General features: G+C 39.8%; 1 protein-coding gene across 10 annotated transcripts in view; it reads right to left on the bottom strand.

Annotated features, from left to right (window-relative positions):
• rbfox1 (RNA binding fox-1 homolog 1) overlaps positions 1-20,163 on the bottom strand; it is a 554,543-nt gene that overhangs the window by 20,304 nt on the left and 514,076 nt on the right. For 8 of the 10 annotated variants that reach the window (XR_004502636.2, XM_033644552.2, XM_078161770.1 and 5 more), the window contains 2 exons: positions 18,549-18,588; positions 4,155-4,219 (listed from right to left, as the gene is read on the bottom strand). Coding sequence is in view for 9 of the 10 variants with exons in the window: in XM_033644552.2 (XP_033500443.2) it covers positions 4,155-4,219; positions 18,549-18,588 (105 nt within the window). In the remaining variant the exon portion in view is untranslated. The remainder of the gene's footprint in view (positions 1-4,154; positions 4,220-18,548; positions 18,589-20,163) is intronic. The other 2 variants (XM_033644554.2, XM_033644555.2) reach the window with 1 other exon arrangement.

The raw sequence follows: 20,163 nt of genomic DNA, 5'->3' as shown, positions 1-20,163 counted from the left end.
CTTTAAATCCAGTGAGGGTAATTCAGTAATCAGAAATTAGAATCAAGGTGACAGGTTGTATAACAATTTAATTTAGAAAATTTGCTCTGCAACTAGCAGTTTTTTACAGGTTTAAGGGGTGATTTATAAGCACACTTACACACTTACTGACTTACTGTAAGTCAGTATGCTCAACATCTCTCTATTTATGCTCTCAAAAACTCTGACAACACAAATAACTGATCTAAGAGAACTAGGATTTGTACCCAGGTTCACTGTAAACTCTGACTCATCCAGCTCACTGTTATGAAGCAGAAAATAACTTCTGCAACATGACAGTCTGGAGGTTTAAACTCATGTCTTATGGAGATGGTGATTAAAACTAAACTTTCATCTCTGCCCGAGAAAACTGATCTGAAAACTGATCTGATGAGTTCAGACTGTTTACTAACAGCACAGCTACACTCACAAATAACTGAGCCTCCTACCTGCCTGTCAAACAGCATCAACTCATAAACCTTCCCTGAGACAGTCCGGATTTGATTTGAGTCCTACGGGAATCAAAAGATGTGAGGTCCAGCGGCCGGTGGCTGCTTGCTTCGCTGCCATTCAGCGGCTAACAGGCGGAGCTAACTGCTAACAGCCGTCGCTGTAATTAACAAATTTGACAAATCCATTTAACACTTCCACCATCCACAGTCAGACACACACAGCTGATTATTTACTACTGAATTACAACTCACAGCTTGCACCACGGCTGACGCTGCTCCAGTGTGAGTACTCGTTACTGGAGTTTGCCAGCCTGTCGCTCATGCAGCATTTGAATATATTTACAAGCACAGCTGTTTTCAGCAGCATTGTATCAGGGTGGCAATTGCCCCCTCTGGCCCCAGCTTGCTCAAGGCTTCTTTAAGAACCAACTAGTTGATTATGAGACCACTTAAAGGCAGCGGAACAAGCTGAAATATAAGGTAATGATGGATTAGCAATTTAAGATTGGTGAATGTGTTAGCAAAAAAATCCAAGTGTTTTGTCTGTGATTTATAATGGAGCTGAATTGTGTAGTTTTGTGCAATAGTGTCACTATAAGCTATGTTTTATTTGTGTTTTTGCAGCACTTCAACACAGTGGCATAGAAACCCTACCACAACTTGTGTTTAGGAGGTCTAATTACAGATATGCAGACACAGCACCGCACCAAGTATAAGTGTTCACAATGGTGTAGGCTCTGCGTATAGCCTATGCACACCTACAAATATAAATTACTTTACACATCACACACTGTAATTTAATTCATTGCTAAATTACCACTAATGTTTTTGGTTGGGTGTGGTCAGAGGTGAGCTCTGTTGCATCTGTAAGCACGACCTAACTGTGGTGTCAAGGTGTACTGACAAACAGTCAGTACAGCCAACACAGTGCATTATACTTTTTCATTGAATCAGAATGTGAATCATACATACATGAATTAATCAAGGCACACACATTTTATTCAGGAAGTGCTTCTCTAGTTATTGCTTATTGTGTAATAGGCTATATTCTTCATGTCACCTTAGTTTATGTCGATGGGTGTGTGATGTAAAAGGTTTTACAAAGCTGGGGGGGTTGGGATTCTTCTTTAACCTCTTTTTCTTTTGCCCATGTATCAGGTTTCCATGTCTGTTCTGAATAAAAGCACTGAGGCAGTGGAATAAATCCTCTCCACTTCTAATCTTGGCTCTCCCTTAAGTCTCCCTTGGCTAATACAGAGAGTGTCATCATTTATGAGCATGATAGCTTCTTTTCAAGTCAAACTACTGTGTACCTACTTTGTCTGTTAAAATATTAGCTGCTCTATTGTCCTGAGCCAAAGCCCTCTCTTTAATAATTTTACATCATTCTCCTGAATTAGACGGATGGTATTTCTGCCATATGAGATTGTTAATTCAAACCAAACCTGAAGTTGGGGAAAGTGAGGCAGCAGATGAATAATGAATCAAAAGGAGTTCCATGCAATTATGAACTAAAATTTCACGCCAGCGCTTACTAATTTAACACAAATTATTCATTGTGATATGAAACACCCTCAAATATCATTTCAGCCCTAGAAGCCACTATTTCAACCACAAGCCCTTTTCAAATCTTCGTGGAGCTTATTTTCACTAACCGGAGCATTATTATTGTTTTTATGGTGAAATGTTATAAAAAGGAAGTGGTGCAATCTAATGAAATGGCCCTGTAATAAACTTGGGGAAGCCTCTAACGTTTTGTTTTTGTTGAGAGGTTCTCAGGGAGGTATTGATTCAACTCCATGGTCTGTACAATGGGGTGCTGTTGCAATGGATCCTACTATTATATCAAACATATGGGCTGGGGGTTGGGTCAGAGACAATATAAACATGGTTCCAAGTTATCCTGCTGACAGTACATGTGAAATACATGTGAATGGCTCACTAAATAACTAGTGTTGGTACCCATCCTCATGATCAGAAAAACAATGTTGATAATTGATTTAACAGACTTCAGTTACTTTGTTCTATGGCATTTGCACATGACAACTACAGTGTAGTAAAGGTTAGAAGAGTATGATAATGTCAAATAAACTAAGGTTAAGGTAATTAAAATGCTTGGTTGAGGTTAGGAAAAGAGGTTGTGCTAAATTACATCATCTCTGCTACTGTATAAAGACTGTTGTTCTCATAATGTGTAACACAGTACTGTTGTAGTTTCCAGAGATTGAGAGCATTCAGTAAAAATTATTTCTCTCTCTCCCAATTTCAAAACTTGTTGGGATTTAATCCAGCCACCAGAAAAAAATGTTGGCATTGTTCATTGCTGCCAACCACAGAACCATTACATTTGTATGTTATAATGTAGTTGAGGTGTTAAAACTTGATGTCAACAACGCTGTGGTCAACCAGCCTGTTCTAATTCTGAGGTCATCAAGCACCATTCTGAAATCATCAAGTACCATTCTGAGGTCATCAAGTACCATTCTGAGGTCATCAAGTACCGTTCTGAAGTCATCAAGTACCATTCTGAAGTCATCAAGTACCATTCTGAGGTCATCAAGTACCGTTCTGAAGTCATCAAGTACCATTCTGAAGTCATCAAGTACCATTCTGAGGTCATCAAGTACCGTTCTGAAGTCATCAAGTACCATTCTGAAGTCATCAAGTACCATTCTGAAGTCATCAAGTCATCTGAAGTCATCACGTACCATTCTGAAATCATCAAGTACCATTCTGAGGTCATCAAGTACCATTCTGAAGTCATCAAGAACCATTCTGAGGTCATCAAGTACCATTCTGAGGTCATCAAGTACCATTCTGAAGTCATCAAGTACCATTCCGAAGTCATCAAGTACCGTTCTGAGGTCATCAAGTACCATTCTGAAGTCATCACGTACCATTCCGAAATCATCAAGTACTGTTCTGAGGTCATCAAGTACCATTCTGAAGTCATCAAGTACCATTCTGAGGTCATCAAGTACCGTTCTGAAGTCATCAAGTACCATTCTGAAGTCATCAAGTACCATTCTGAAGTCATCAAGAACCATTCTGGGGTCATCAAGTACCATTCTGAAGTCATCAAGTACCATTCTGAGGTCATCAAGTACCATTCTGAAGTCATCAAGAACCATTCTGAGGTCATCAAGTACCATTCTGAGGTCATCAAGTACCATTCTGAAGTCATCAAGTACCACCGCTTTGTCAATCATGGCAAGTTCAGACACTGACGCCAAAAGCCACCTTTCACGGTGGTATAATACACCTATGGGTGGCGTCTGTTTATAACATGGCCGGATGGTACCTTTTGCAGTGTTATGATAAGCACCCGGTCGGCTGGATGGCACCTGTCACAGAAGTGTGATACGCCACAGGATGGTGTCAGTTTGAAGCGCCGTCAGTAACAACATTATATTAGTAGCTGGAGAGCTCCTGTGGGGCAGGTGAGAGGGTGGTGGATGGGTTCAACAAACCCTGGACTTTCACCTGGGAGCCCTGTATTCATTTCTGTATGAATTTGGAGCCAAAGCATGATTTTTTTTGCAGTCCAAAAGTCACTGCCGTGTGCCACTGTGGCTTTGGTTAAATGAAAAATCAGTAATTTTTCCATCCATGGGTCATTATATCCCATCTTGAACTCAAAACAAAATGATAATGAACCTCCTAATGTGACAATTTCTATCTTACCTGTCACTGTATGCAGCAGCTGTGGCAGCAGTAGGCTGGGCATATCTGTAGGCAGCGTAACCACCCTGGAAGCACACACACAGACACACACACATCAGAACACACATAAGTGTAAGGATTGTGAATTTAGTGTTATAAATATTTTTCTCCAAAACAGTTTTTCTGCTGGATTTAATGTCGGACAGTAACACATTGAGAGACATACCAGCATTAAAAATTACCTCAATAAATATGTTTTTGTCTAATGTATGAGATACTAGCATTTAATAGTGCTATTTCAAACATTAGCTATATAAATTTAAACCTGGTCACATTGCTTTCTCGATTCATGGTAGACTGTGAGAGCATGAACCCCAAATGTCTGTCACTTGGGTTTTTTATTAGCTGCTCAGCTCTTTAAGCAGATGCAGCATAAACACTCACATAAATACACAGCATGTAATATTCAAGCATAGATCCACAAACACACCTGAATACAAAAATGAATAATTTCACACACATTTTTTTTGTTCTTAAAATGCACACCGATTGATGCCATAAACATCAGGGCTAAAGCCAGAACTATAAAAATACCAAGGTCATGAGTCCAAATTTTTTATCTATCCATTTTGTTTATCTAGAAGTGGCCAAAATTACCTTCATGACCAACCTGTAATCATTCCCAGGTCATCATAAACAGACACTTTGTCACACCAGTTGGTGTCTAATAGTGATGCACAAGGCACCCTTTAGCATCTCTATGTGACACACAGCTTCAAGGCATTGTAACACTTTTTTAATGTTGGGAAATTGTTATGTTTACACAACACAACTACTTGGCTAGGTTTAAAAATAAGGATTTTTTGGGTTAACATAAGTCTGTTAGGTAATGTAACATGATTTGTCACAAATTTGTCATGTTACATTAAAAAACAGACTTCTGGTTTCACACAGGACACCAACTCCACTCCCTTAGGTGTAGGTCTGGTTTTGTTTGACCCATCCACCTACACAAACTTTCTCACTCTGATACTACATCAGTTGCTCTAAAGGGTGCCTTTGGAGTCAATATCACACACCAATGGGTGTGACAAAGCATCAGAATTTGATGACATGGGAATATGAATGGGCTGTTACAACAACAGCACATTATCACATACTTGTACGATTCACATGTTACATATGATATTTCACATGTTAAATATGATTTTCAACTAACCAAATTATGTAAATCATTGGGTGTTACATTTCCAAACTTGACACATTAGGCTGTGAAGCATTGCTTTATGTCATCAAAAAATAAAGTTTTGGCTGTCAATATATTGTGCCCTGTTGCTTAAGATTAAGTCATTTTGAAAGGTGCACTAGCCTTTCACTCATGATGTTTTGGTGAAACTATTATACTGTGATTTGAAATCAAAATTTATTCTTTAAACAGTGGCTGAAACATGTCATGGGCTGCATACTTTTATGGCTTTGTTTTATTAATTTTTTATATTAATGTTCTAAATGAATGATATAATAGGAAGTCATAAAACTTAAAAACTCAAATTACAATTCAATTCAGAATCAGGGTTAATGTATGAATGCTTAGGGTTGTTGGGGAAGAAGGCAGAATCCTTTGTGACAGCAGTTTGACCAAGGGTCTTTTTCCTCATCAGTCTATGCACTCTGAAATTGTTTGTGACGAATGTAGAGATCTCAGAGGCACAGCAACAAAGAATCACTACGGCAGGTATAGTAAAATTACTTAATTTTTGACAGATTTTTTTTTCTACATTACAGTCTGAAACAAAAGCCTGGCTCTGTGTTATGTGTCAAAGTAATTACCTACTTTCATTTGTGTAAGCAGGGGTGCTCTTAGAGATTGGCAGAGGGCTTCATCAAAGTCCTTCACATTTGGAATAAGAGGTAATACAGTATTTTAACTGTATATGCTTTTAAAAACCAGTTGTAATTTCTTGCTTGTCCTTTTTTGTTATTCATTTATAAAACAATATGTGTAAGTTTCATTGACAACAGTTTTCTTTTAGTGTATGTGGTCATAGGGGAGCTCGCTGTAGTAGTGTTTGTCAGCACTATGTCAGATTGCAGTGCTGACATAGTGCTGCATACTGTACGACAGTATTGTTTAGTGTCAGCATCACAGTGTCATCTAATGTGCTCAGTGAATCCTGCACTGTCTCTAGACCTGCCAGATTACTTCTCCACTCTACACATCACAAGTAGAATTTAATACACACAAACTCCCATAGACGCATGCATACACACACAACATGCCAGTAGCAGTGATCACACACAGCAGTTCCAAGTTTAACCAAATTAGCCAGAAGCATGCACATAACAAAAAAAAAAAAAACACAGCAGTACACTACAGTTTGAATACCAAGATGCACCGCAAACATTAAAGCTGTGCTAATCAATGCTTTTATTTTTCCACATTGACAGTGGATTATCTGTAATGTGAAAGGTGTAATTCTTTGTGATGAATACACAGAGAATTATCACCAACTCCAAAGATTTTTGCTCTCTTTTATTTCACTGTTTGCTTTTATAGCCAGTACACATGGACCTTATTACCAGCTGCAGCAGTAGGCAGCTCTTTGCAGCAAGAAAGCTCTGATAAACCCATTGCATACTACCTGCTCAGCACCTAACAGCAGGCAGATACAGTTAGAGACTAGCTGGTGAACATAGTGGAGCATTTAGCAGTTAAAGAGCTAAGATGTTGGAGTAGCCTAAAACAGTAGGCTTCAGCGTGTGTAAAAAATTTAAAAGTGGTCTGACATTAAGCGAAACATCAGACTGGACGGCTATACCAAATTTTACCACAAGGTTTCACACTTGATTCAGCAACCACTCCTAAGTGGAACATAATGACATCATGTCCCAACAGCAAATGAGTGTCAGACTAATGTGTCGCAATGTGTGAAATCAGAACTCGCTGTCCAAACTGAATCTATTAAATACTCTATGCACTTCTCTTATGTCATTTAAACAAAGCATACTACATCTTAAAAGATAGGTGAGTAAATGCCATCTTCCTACGTTTGTAATTTTGAAACAGAAAACACATGCTTTATATTGTGACATTTACTGGAAATGACATACAATATAGCCAACAGCAAGTAAATTGTCACGGTAACTTTGAGCTCTCCCTCTAGCCAGCTGCCACCTTATTTTTTTAAAAGTGAAATAATAAGGTATTGTGTAGTATAGCAGTATCTAATGAGTCCTTATTTCAGCTTCATTAAATCAATTGTTCCTTGTCCATTGCAGCACTTTCAAAGCTAGCGACTGGAATGTCCGACAAAACTTGTAAGACTATCTCTGCCTTGTCTCCTCTTGCCACCCCAGAAAACACATGATCTTTCTGGTCAACAAACACAATGCATTCTGCTCTACCCCCCTCCCACCTCCTCTAAAATTTGATCTCCTTCATGAGACAGCTCAATAAGGTGCAACAGGAAAACAGCATGCATTTTAATACAACAATGCAAACACATTCAGCATTTTAACAGTACAACACACGTGACATACATAAACATTGTACAAATAAAGGAAGCACAAGCAAAGGCAGAAATGCTGCAAGTCAGACACATCAGAGGTTAAGAATGACACAAAAATATAGTATATTATATAGTATATTTTTTTTCCTCCAGTATTTTTGATGGCATGTAAGCATTTTTTGGGGTGTAGACAGTGGAGGCAGACAGGAAATGAGGAAGAGAGAGGTGGGAGAAAGCCATGCAACAAATTTCCCATCTCAAACCAGTGGCCGAGTTGCCAGGAGAAAATGTTGGCATTGTATGCTTCTGCAACCAACAAATATGCTACATTTGCTCTTTTCACAGGTGTCATACTTTTCTATAGTGAAGTAGTGTATGAGCTGATTTTGTCATTGAGAGGGGGAGGGGATGGTGGACGGCGAGTCACCTGGGCAAGATGCCTGCCAAGCCGCAGATCACTGTTTGAGACCAACAAATAAAACTGGTTGTTTTTTAGCAAGTCATTGCTGTCTTTTCAAATGCTTTTTAGGCAACAACCTGGGTGTTTTCCAGTGACTTGTCACTTTGCTTCCAGTGGGGATAGTGTCAGGAAATTGTTGTTTTGAATTGAGACATTGCTGCCTTTCATGCCGGGACAGTGCCACAAAAAGCAGTTGTTGTTTACCAAGACATCGCTGCATTATCAGCAAGCATTGTGCCGCTAAGACTTTTTTGTAACCAAAACTAGGTGGCTTTTGTGATGATTTTGCTTCTTTTTTGTTGTTGTTGTTTTGTGTCTCTTTGAGGTAAGTCTGTGTCTTTTTGGCCATTTGTATCACTCTGAGAAGTAATTTTATATCTCTAAGATAATTTTGTGTCCTTTATTGGTCATTTGTATGTCTTTGAGGTCAACTTGTCTTTTTTGGACATTTTGTGTCTCTTTGAGGTAATTTTATGTATTTATAAGATATTTTTGTGTCTGATGATGATGACGATGATGATTTTGTGTCTTTTTTGGTCATTTTGTGTCTCTTTGAGGTCATCTAGTATCCTTTTCGGTCATTCTGTGTCATTTTGAGGTTGTTTTTGGTCATTGTGTGTCTCTTTTTGATTGCTTTGCCCCTCTTTGTTGTTATTTTTTGTCTCTTTGCAGTTCCTTCACATAAGAGTGCAACAGGACACTGTTGACAGCACCCGAGGAGAAAGGTGCACAACTACGCATGGCAACATGTAAAATAATCATTCCAGAAATGATAAACAATTGAACTTGAACTTGAAGTATGAGATACAGCACCAAGGACACTGGATCATTTTACTTTTAAATGTAAAGTTTATTTCAAAGTCATACCTAAAAATTCAATTAATTGTAACTGTAAATTTAACATTAGTATTAACACTTCACAAAATGAATCAAGGACACATAATGACATGTTTAGGACTTGAACTTGACTTGGTGCTTATTTGTCTTGATGTGAGAATTAAGGCTCACCAATGTGGCAAAGATAATCTGCTGCAGTGTTTGAACATGCAGGCAAAAACAGCTTTAACATTCAGTAATTAGACAATGTATATATAAAGCATAAAGATACACAGAGAAAATTACACTGCAGATAGGAACATAGAGTAAATACAGTTACAGGAACGCTGCAAGTCATACAAAGCAAAACCAAAGTTTTCAGGAACACTAAAAACCAGAGGTGGGACAAAGGTGTTGTTTTGCAGTCACAATTAATGGATATCTACATCTGTCTATTTTAGTCCAGCCACCCCTTTTGTATTGTGGTGGAGTTTTGGTTTTGTTTTACTCTGTTTTTTTTTTGTTAAGATGTAAGCAGTTGTATTACAGCTTGTTGCTCTTTCTTAAAGCCAGCAGGCAGTTGGCTGTAAATGGCACATGGCTGAGAAGCCCTGCTTTAATTTATCATAAAACAAAAGCAATTTTTCTCCCTTCCAGGCTCAGTGACAACTCCAGCACTTCTCACATCATTTCACCTTCCACCCTTCCATGCTCTATGACTGAGACAGTGTGTCTGTCCTGACATGAGCAATGTATTATTACCACTATAAACTGTGGAGGCGAGTAAGTGATACTTAGCGTGCGTGATGATGGGCCGTGGCAGGAAGATGAACAGGTTGGCCTGTGTTAGTCACCAGCCACTGTGGACTGTCACTCCTGACTGAGTGACTAATGGCAACCCTACAGCTCTGTGTGCAGGCATGTATGTGTGCGCAGATTGTGTTTAGAAAGGAGACGTATGTGTGTGTGTGTGTGTGTGTGTGTGTGTGTGTGTGTGCGTGTGCATACAGTCAAGGTTTGGCCATTCCACACACATAATCTCACACAAGGAATGCTCCAATCCATCACATTTGCTGATTCACTGAAGGAAAGAGCGGCCGAGGAGGACTCCTCTTCCGATCCATCCATCCATTATCGATGACTTTCAGTATGTTTGGCAATGAGGCTGCAGTCCCATACTTAGCTGCTGCAATGCCTTCATGCAACTAATTGACTAACTGAACAAAAGTAACACAAACAACAATCCCAACTTTAATCTGTTTCTTGATAGAGTTAAATTTCACATAATTGCCTTGTCCTGTGGCCACCAGGAACCATTTTAGTCCTGTTCCTGCTAAGGCCAGGTAAAAACAAAGGGAAATAGCAAATTATATTTTATGTCCTATAATAACTAATACAGTAAATGAATCGTAAAGTAGCACTAATTCCATCAGTTAGACAACAGAGTTATGTCAAATGACTTTTTACAGGGTAGGGGATATCTTTGCTGAGCTGAGCTGAACTGAGCGGTGTAGCAGTATGCGAGACGTGTTGGCAGTGTGTATTCAGCTCACTTTACTTCTTCTTAGTGAGTAATTGCAGTTTTATCTGTATTTGTTAATTCAATTATGAATGTGATGTTTTTCTTATAGCTGTTTCACAAAATTGTCCACAAATATATACATATACACATATATATGTATATATATATATATATATATATATATATATATATATTTGCATCAATAACTTAAAGGAGCAATCATTTCTAGATTAAAGGAATTAAGAAATTGCTATGTGAAGATCTAGAGGTGTAATTTCATCTGGAGTATAGCATGACCTCACACACCCTCTCTCTGTGTTGATCTCCAGCCCATTGTTTACAAGCTGGTCCGGCTGTGGCGTTCATGTATGTTCATGTGAACCCCCCCCCCCCCTCGGAGCCCTTGGCCCTCCCTCCCTATAAAAGGCTACAGCCAGTGAGCAATGGCAGCGCATATTTTCGAAATGAAATGGCAGAGAGCAGAACGAAACCGGGGCTAACCGGTGCTTCCTCCTCAGGCTCCACTTCACTCAGCTGCCCCACAGATCCGCTGCCTCTCCCACTTTAACCTCAATAACAATCCGGAGCTAGCTGGGAGCGGATGGCGAGGCGTTAGCCGCAGCATGACCGGAGGGAAGCACAGCCAGTTAGCCTCCGCTAGCTTCCCAACTAGCCCCTGCTCTCTGTTTGGATCCAACCAGAGCACCGAGCCCTGGTTTGTTATTCAGGTTAATGTGGGAAGAAGCAGCGGGTTTATCGGGCAGCTGAGTGAAGCTGGGTGAAGTGGAGGCTGCGGAGGAAACAACGGGATGGGTTAATATCCGGAGCTTGAGCAGCCTGCGAGCCAGGCGGGCAGCCTGCCGGGCTCTAGCCGACCCGGCTAGTGCTAACACCGGGAGCTAACGCTAACGTTCCTCCTCTTCTTCGTGAGTGAGAGCGATGTTTTAGCCTAGCGGGCAGCTGGCTCGCAGGCTGCCCACTAGAGAGCCCACTGGAGAGCAGAGGTAGAGGGAGGAGTGGCTCATGACACACTTTGTTTTGGTCTACAGGCAGTGCACAACAGCAAACCTAGCGGTGAAACGATTTCGCTTTTTGCCCCTTTAAAGATATTCTATGCAGGAGTATCACCAGCAAAAGTGAGAGTGAAAGCCTACTCCAGATCCACTCTTGTTTTAGAACAAGCTTCTCTCAGTTCGCTTGTTTTTTCAGTGCCATATCTGCAATTTTGTAGCTTCCACTTGGATTCATGCTTAGGCTGACCAAACGTCCTCTTTTGCCCGGACATGTCCACTTTTCACGTCCCGTCCGGGGGGTTTTAATAAACTGATGATAATGTCCGGTTTTCCGTGTGTGTGTGTGTGTGTGTGTGTGTGTTAGAGTGCGGCACGGGCCGCATATTTCTGTCCGAACCTGAACTGAGCCCGACATTATTTAAAGACCAAAGCACTGAGTTTGTGTCACACAGTTGTTACGGTTACAGGCTATTTAACAGGCTGGCGTGCTCAGCGGAGAGTGAGACCTCTGTGTTTGAGACGGGAGCGGGAGGCGGGAGGTCTGACGCTTCGAGCGAGGGGAGAGGGAGAAATAAAACAAAATAAGATTAAATAGGAAAAACTTGTCTCCCTCTTTTATTTTATTTTCAGCATTTAATCAAGGTGGAGGCGGGCGGCTGGAGGTCCGAGACTTCCAGCGAGGAGAGAAGTAGAAACAAACAGCCAATGTGTGTCTGTGTGTGTTATGTTCAGGTGTTGTCACGTAAATAACAGTGCCCAAGCAATAAACAGGACAGACAATAGGGTTTTATTTATTTTACACTACATTTTCACTGAAAGCTGACCGAATCCGACCCGAGCCTGAATACAATTTATAGCTACATTTTTGACCAAACCCGGCCCGACCCGTCGGGTACCGTCAGGCTCGGATCGCCACACTCTAGTGCGTGTATGTGTCCCCTATTAGGGCCTATCTGAATTTCTGTCTCTATTGTACTCATATGACCCATAGGGACATTTCCCAATTTAACACCCCTACTGGTGGATGATAGAATAGCTTTTGTGACCATTTATGGTTGCAGTTTTAAACACGTGATTAACACTGTGAAACAGTTGTAGTGACACCAAACCTGTGTTATTAGGTTTAGAAAAAAGGTCATGGTTTGGTGCTGAAAAAGCATGTACGTCACCAACATGAGGAAATTGCGACGAATCTCACATGACATACATAACGTTACGTCAGGTCACCTTACGTCACGTTATGTCACGTTGCGTCACGTCAAGAGCTCAATGGAAGCTCAGCAGAAATTTATATGGTAAGTTTGGTTTATTTATGTTTTTATGAAAACATCCTGGAGAGACTGACTGTACTAACTCAGTCAACTCAGTCAGACTTTGTTTGTTTTGCTTTTTGTTTAAAGCCGGGGCCCTATTTCAGAAAGCAGGATTAGTGAAAACTCTGAGTATGTTAAGCCTGAGATGAGGGAAACTCTGACTTTTCAATTTCACAAAGCCAGTTCAGCATAACCCTGAGTATGTTACAACGGCAACATACTCCGTAAAGTAAACCTGCTGACTGGCAGGCTTGCTTCATCAAAGCTTGAGGCTGATTGTCCACTGAGCTTGTAGCAAGGAGGACAGACATGGTGTGTCCTTTTGTGAATAGAGTCATGGACATTGAGGCACAAATGATTCATGGGCTGTTGTGGAAGGAGATGGTGATTAGACCCCATTTGGACGTCTTATCGTTCCTGGAGGAGTGTCCATATGAAAGATTCTGTTTCACTTCACACTTTATCATTTCTCTTAACAATCTGTTCCACCCAGATATATCAAATATTACACAACGTGGATCTGCATCATCATCGCAGCTAATTTTATGCATTGCCCTTTGATACTTCCACAGCGGCAGTTTTCTTTATAACATCAGACACACTGAACACATCAGCAAAGCAACGGTTTGAGGAAGAGTAATTCCACAGAACTGTAGGGCTGTCAGTGTTAATAAGAAATTAATCTACGTGGATACATTATGCAATGATTTTTGAATACTTTTCATATATTCAAATATTCAACAGTGTAATAGACTGCATTTATGGGACTCAACATCCCCATCATAGCTCCATCTGAGCATAAAGGAGATTATGTAAATCGGAAGTATTATTTTAAAATATATCAACACTGTTAAGATATAAAAATGTTGATATATTTTCTGTATATTAGACATGCATCACCACATGACATCACTTCACATTATCTTTTAACACACTGCAGTCTTTTCCCATCCTACCTCATGCTGTTTAGCTGCAGCTGCTGTATTAGATTTTTAATTTTTTTTTGAAGACATGTTCGAAGTCTTCATTTGCAGTCATTAAAATCTCAAATTCAATTGGGATGAAGTAAGTGGCTCAGCTTTTAACTCTGCTTTCTGCCACAGAGAATCATGTTATCTGCATTTCACTGATGATGGCTTTTGGTGCTCACTGTGAACGCACTTCCCTCAGGCTGAACATACTCAGAGTTGACTGAGTTAATTCTGATCAGCTGTTCTGGAATGGAAAACTCAGAGTTTCCCAGCTCAGGCTCAGTCAACTTGGAGATCGGGATTAGGCTCAGAGTTTGTTGAGCCTGCTTTCTGAAATAGGGCCCTGGTCTAGGAGAACCAGAATTTTTTTTTAACAATAGATTTAAAAATAAAACCTTTTGCTTCTTTTTTTTTAACACGTATCCATGAATTAACGTTTTTTTGTATTTTGAAAAAAAAGTTTTTCACTTCGTCTCACTGGGATCAAGATCTCTTTTAAATGACAGACGTGCTGTGTCTCAAATTGGATACTTTTGTACATATACTTGCTATTTTGAGCACATACATGTGTTCACACAGAGATATGGCAAAATGCAGTGCACTATGAATGCCTTTATAGTTCACTCATAATGGTTAAAAAGTTGAATGTAAAACATTGGACACTTCTCACCCTCAATGGTTGCCATGGTGCTTACATAAACCCCTTTTCCACCAACATTTCCAGGAACCGTATTACCAAGAATTTATTTACCTGGGTAAAATAATTCCTGGTAATCTGTGTGGTTTGTGTTTCCACCGCACCTCAGAGTTCCATTAGTGTGATGACGTAGATGATTCGGCATGTACCCTGTATTTGGTTCCGCCAGCTTGGCTGGTTACATGCTGGTGTAGACAGTTGGGGCTCTTTGTCTCAGCCAGCAGCTAAGTTTAAAAGTGTTTTAAGATAAGTGTAAAACTAAGTTAGTCTACATACAGACAGCTGTCATTTGAGTTTATTATTAACAATTCACTATCAGCTGATCTAGCGTGCTGTCCTCGTGTAAGACATCACGTTAGTGTTGGTGGATGAGAGACTGCGGACGGAGCATGTTGAATATCTCTGTCTACACGTTTACATGTTCATGCTTGCTGAACACACATATTGATAAAGTATTGGCTTCTTACTCGCTAAAGGTTAGTGTCACTTACAGTAATGAGTGTAGCTGCCATCAACTCAAGTAATTTTTGAGTTATCTTCACTTCGTTTCCACCAGGGCCGCTCAGCTGTTCACTGGTTACCGTGTCGCATCAGTGTATGTATGGATGTGTGTGTGGATGTGGAGGAGATCAGCGCCGGCACAAAAGAACCGATACCGTTAGCACTTATCAATACTGCGGTCTTTGATGATTTAGCCCTGGAGCTAATTTAGTGCTGGGTTTCGTTACCCATCCTTCATCAAAACAGAAACAAAGTGGAGCTTGTAGAAATGAAATAAAGTGCAGACACACTGACACGGAAGTGCGGAACGCTGCGTGTGTGTTCCACCTATCAGCATTCTTCGGCACACAGCCCCACCCCTCAAGAATTCCGGGTAACCTGAAAAGTCTTTTTTCAGAGAAAATTTGGGGTTGAGGGAAAGTTTTTTCCCTGGGTAATTTCGGTGAAAACGCGCAGAGGTTTTTCAAAATCCTGGGTAAATGAGAAAAGTTCCTGCGGTGGAAAAGGGGCTATAGTGAAAGGGGCGGGACCACAAACACGTTTTAGACTTGTGAAATGTCAGTCGACTACTGCGGTGAACACAGAAGAATTGTACAAATATACATGTGTATTTTTCATAACCACTACACTGTTGTCAGATAGAAACCATTAGGTTGTTTATTGTGTTAACTCGGTAATAATCAGGTACCACAAAAAATAACAGAAATGTTTGCTAACCAGGTAGTAGTGATGTGCAGTTTGACCCACAGCCTGCAGGGTCCTGTACGTTGACTTGCAGGTTGGGTGGTTCAGGCAAGTTGGTCAGAAAATATCGTCATTCACTCAGTATGAGTTGGTGATATAGTCAGCCTGTATCAACCAAGTATATTTGCAGGTGCTGAAACATGCTGTGAAAGCATGTTCATTTTTAATACAAACAATAAATAGATACAGAAGGAGTCAGTGAGCAAACAAGCATATGACTATTTTGCTGTAGCTGTCAAATCTTGCTATCGTCATAGAGATTAAGTGCACAGCAGCCGTGTTTAAGACATCACTACCCTGTCAAATTTCACACACTACACAAGTAAGTACATAGTATACGCAGTGTACTACACTCAAGCGTACTAATGGAAGTATCCATTTGAGACACAGCAATAGTTATGTAAAAATGAAATAATTAACTAAAATTTAAAGTGACAACAATGTGGCTATAAGGATATGCATGTTAATATGCATATGCAAATAATGTTGCTCTAATTGGCTATTTTGGCTCTAAAACTGTCATGATTATACTAAGTAAAAATGAACCTAAATATACTTTACATTTTATTTTCTCCATCCCAAGAGCCAGCCCTGGCGCCAAATGAGGGATGGCTTACCCCCAATTTCCACATACTCTGTTTGCGCAGCACACTGTGTAGCAGATACACTCCCATTCTAGTGAACAGCTTCATTTCCACAGTGCGCGCCGCTCAGCGTCTCTGGAGCGTCCCAGCAGCGCCACGGTGCTCCGCTTCGTCAGAGATACATGCCAGGTCTATTTTTCAGTGACTGCGCGTCCATAGCACGTCAAGCCAGGTAGCTCAGATCGCACCAACCCGGAAACAGAATGCACACAACATCCGGTAAATTTCAAAATACAGCACAATGCACGGACTACGGATTGTAAACTCTCAATTTTTTTAAAAATCACATCACATCCTGTTGCACAAGTTGTCAGTCAGTGCGAGGGTCCGAGGAAAGGCGGACGAGAAGAAAGTCATAGTTGAAGTGGAAAACCATAGTATTTTGTATGACACTAGACATCCTTTCTACAAGGATACACACTGAAAGGAGAAGACGTGGTGTGAAATTGCAGGAGTATTGGGAGTGAATGGTGCTTTTTATCGCGTGATTTCGCAGTTCCCACGTGTGAGCTTGTGGCTCCGCTCCGCTCCGCTGTTTGCTTTTCGTGGTTGTAAGTAGCTCACAAAATCAAGACAGTCGTTCATTTTGTGATAAAAGCACCACATTTGGTACGAACTGTACATAGCTTAATACATGTAGAAGATGAAAACAGCTTCAGCTATAACTTCTGAATCAGATGAGCTACAAATGCAAGCTTTGTACCTGTTTTATGTTTTTTGACCATGAGAGACACACTGGAATTGTAATTTTATGATTGGACACATCTGTATATTTCCAAGATGGCAGCTACTTAAAACAAGTTATTTTTTTAAACTGTTTTGGCAAAATTGGTGTCTACTTCATATTTTCAAACATTAGAAACACATTGACATACTCAGATTTATGATTTATTTTGAAATCATATGATATTTTTAAACCATATCATATATATATTTACACACACATCCAGACTGAGAGTTGTACGGATGAGCTTTTTCCATAATGTGATTCCATGTCCAGAATGGCATTTTATGCCCACTTCATCCACGGTCAAGTTCATCATAAGTATATTCTTTTATTTTGAAACAGTAGCCCTATGTTCTCTGGCATTTCTTTTATTGTTTGGTTAAATCAATTGATTTTATTGTATGTTACAAAAAAATTAAATGAAATTGAAAATTTTGCAAATTTAAACAGTTCCCTCACTCACTTCATGCTGGCACCTGACTTGCCAAGAACATAAGAATACAGAAAAGATAAGATTATGTATTTCAACTTGCACTGTTGCCTCACAGCAAGAGCGTTCAGCTGGCTGGCCTGAGCCCTCTTATGTTAGCGTGGGGTTTCTCCACTTAAGTATGTGGTTTATTATTATATGCAGTTTGTAAATCCAAGAAGAAAGATTAATAAAACACATTAACAGATAATTAAACCATACACACTGATAATTAAACTGCACAGACTGGTAACCTACTCAATCCATGTTCCAGACTGCATTTGGCAAAGCAGGGAATATAACTGTAGATAATGTCATTATATTATTTTGTCAAAGATGACATCATAAAAGCTGTGACCAGTTGTTGTACCCTTGCCCGACTTATGGAATGTTACCAGGGATGCATTGTAGTCTACATTGTAGTTATTGTATCATTGTACTAATTTTTCAAATTGTTTTTAAGTCTTAATGGCAGAATACTGCAGCACATTTCTCAGCTTTTTCAAATAAAAATAATGCACTTACTAACACACTTTTTCTTTATGTGTTCAGTCAGACAGTGACCTTCATTAAGACCACTTAGCTTTACTGCCAGTTACATTTTATATCACACATCAGTGGACTAACACCATGAGCGAATGGATTGACACACAGTGCACTGAAAATAGAGCCTGGAAGTAGTGCTTCTTTATATTTATTGAATCAAGAATTGATTCCTAATCAAATCATGACACCAAGAAACAGAATCAAATCAGACTGTGAGATTCCTAAAGTCATTTTTCCACTTTTATAGTCCCACCATGTCTACCTCTGTGTTGGCTGTTGTAGTATGAGTTTTTACACCTGTAAAAAACAGCCTTACTTGCCTCTTGCTAAGAGTGAAGCATAACCAGCTACCTGCTCCCCCAGCTGAAGATGAAGCCATGAATGAGTATGGAGGGTTGGGGGCTTGCATGTGTGTAGCAACAGGGCAGAAACCACGGAGATGGCGGTGTAGCATGCAATGTCATACCAGTAAATAATACTTACATAAATATCTGCACCATAAAATCCATCCTGGTAAACAACACTGCAGAGGATGCAAACACAAACAAACAGACAAACAAACACACAATAAAACAAAAACATCCATATTAGTGCATGTTGACATGCAGGCACTGGGCTAGCTACCAACCAACCCACATCTCCACAATCCAAAACACAACCCCCAAAAATAAAGGACAAGGGGCAGAGGCAAAGGGGAAATACAACAGGCACCCCTCTCTGCTCTCTAATGGCTGGGTAAGGAGGCTGGGAAGGTCCAGAAACACTCTCTGACATTATTTTCACATAATGTATATATCTAATAGTCCGATCAGCAGCATCAGATTTATACTGAGGTGTTTATCTAAAAATGTATTGAACACATATATATGTATACACACACACACACACACACACACACACATATATATATATATATATATATGTATAGCATGATGACCCAATGTAAGCCAAATATGAAAAAATAAATCCAAAAGCCATATATTAATTTCTATTTTAGTATAATTTTTAATATTTTAGTATATTTTTTTAATATATGGCTTTCATTCATTTTGTTGATAATGTATTTAGTTAATGTATTTGTTAAAATGTTCCAAATGTGCAATTTTGCGTATCATGTGCAAAAGTAGTCCTATTTCAAGGACTATGCCAAGGAGCGTTGGCCTTTCTTGATGGAGAGGATGCACACTTTCAACTTGTGTTATTGGGAGTTTGAACTGGGAAACTGAATTATGGAGTCCAACCTTTCAAGGACACAAGGATTCAGCACACCAAGGGCCCTATCTTTTTTGATGTATATATTTTTGGCTCTTTTGCCTTTATTTGATGGGACAGTTCAAATGTGAACGGAGTTCAAATGTGAATGTGAAGGGAGCAAGAATGCACGGATGGGTTGCAGGTGAGTGAAATAATTAAACATTTTCATTAATGAGGAAAATATGAATGACATTATGTAAAATGTGAAGATAGCAGAGAGCAGAGCTGCTGTCTAACTCCACATTGAGACAATGTGCACATTTATGCATGAGGAGCAGTGTAACTAAATGGATAATTTTCTGTTTCCTCTGTCAAGTGTATACCTACAGTTTTTAGTTTTGCTGCTTAAATGTCCCACTATATTTGCTGCGGTAACATTACTGGTCTGACTGCATGTTGCCAGAAGAAAATGTTGGCATTGTACATTTCTGTAAACCACAAATGCATTACAATTGTATGTATTTGTACACATCATATCAACGTTTCTAAAGTGATGTAGTATTTGAGCTGACTTTATCATCTAGCGGTGGAGGGGATGGTGCAACTGCTAGGCGAGACAGCTCCCAAGCTACAGACCACTGTTTGATACCAACTGGCAACAAAACCTGTTGTTCTGCTCCATTTCCAATGACTTTTACCCGCCAAATGTTGGTGTTTTTTAGCGACCTGTCGCTGTTTTTCTCCACAATGATAGTGCCACCAAAAGTGATTGTATTTTACCCTGACATTGATGCTTATCCAGTATCTACTTCGCCAACAAAAACGGGTATTTTAAGCCAAAACATGATGTTTTATGAACCATAACCGAGTGTTTTTGTGCCTAAACATGATGCTAAGCACAGCA

The sequence above is a fragment of the Epinephelus lanceolatus genome, chromosome 18 (assembly GCF_041903045.1).
Source record: "Epinephelus lanceolatus isolate andai-2023 chromosome 18, ASM4190304v1, whole genome shotgun sequence".
Classification (NCBI taxonomy): domain Eukaryota; kingdom Metazoa; phylum Chordata; class Actinopteri; order Perciformes; family Serranidae; genus Epinephelus; species Epinephelus lanceolatus.
This window is presented reverse-complemented; position numbering and strand designations above follow the sequence as displayed.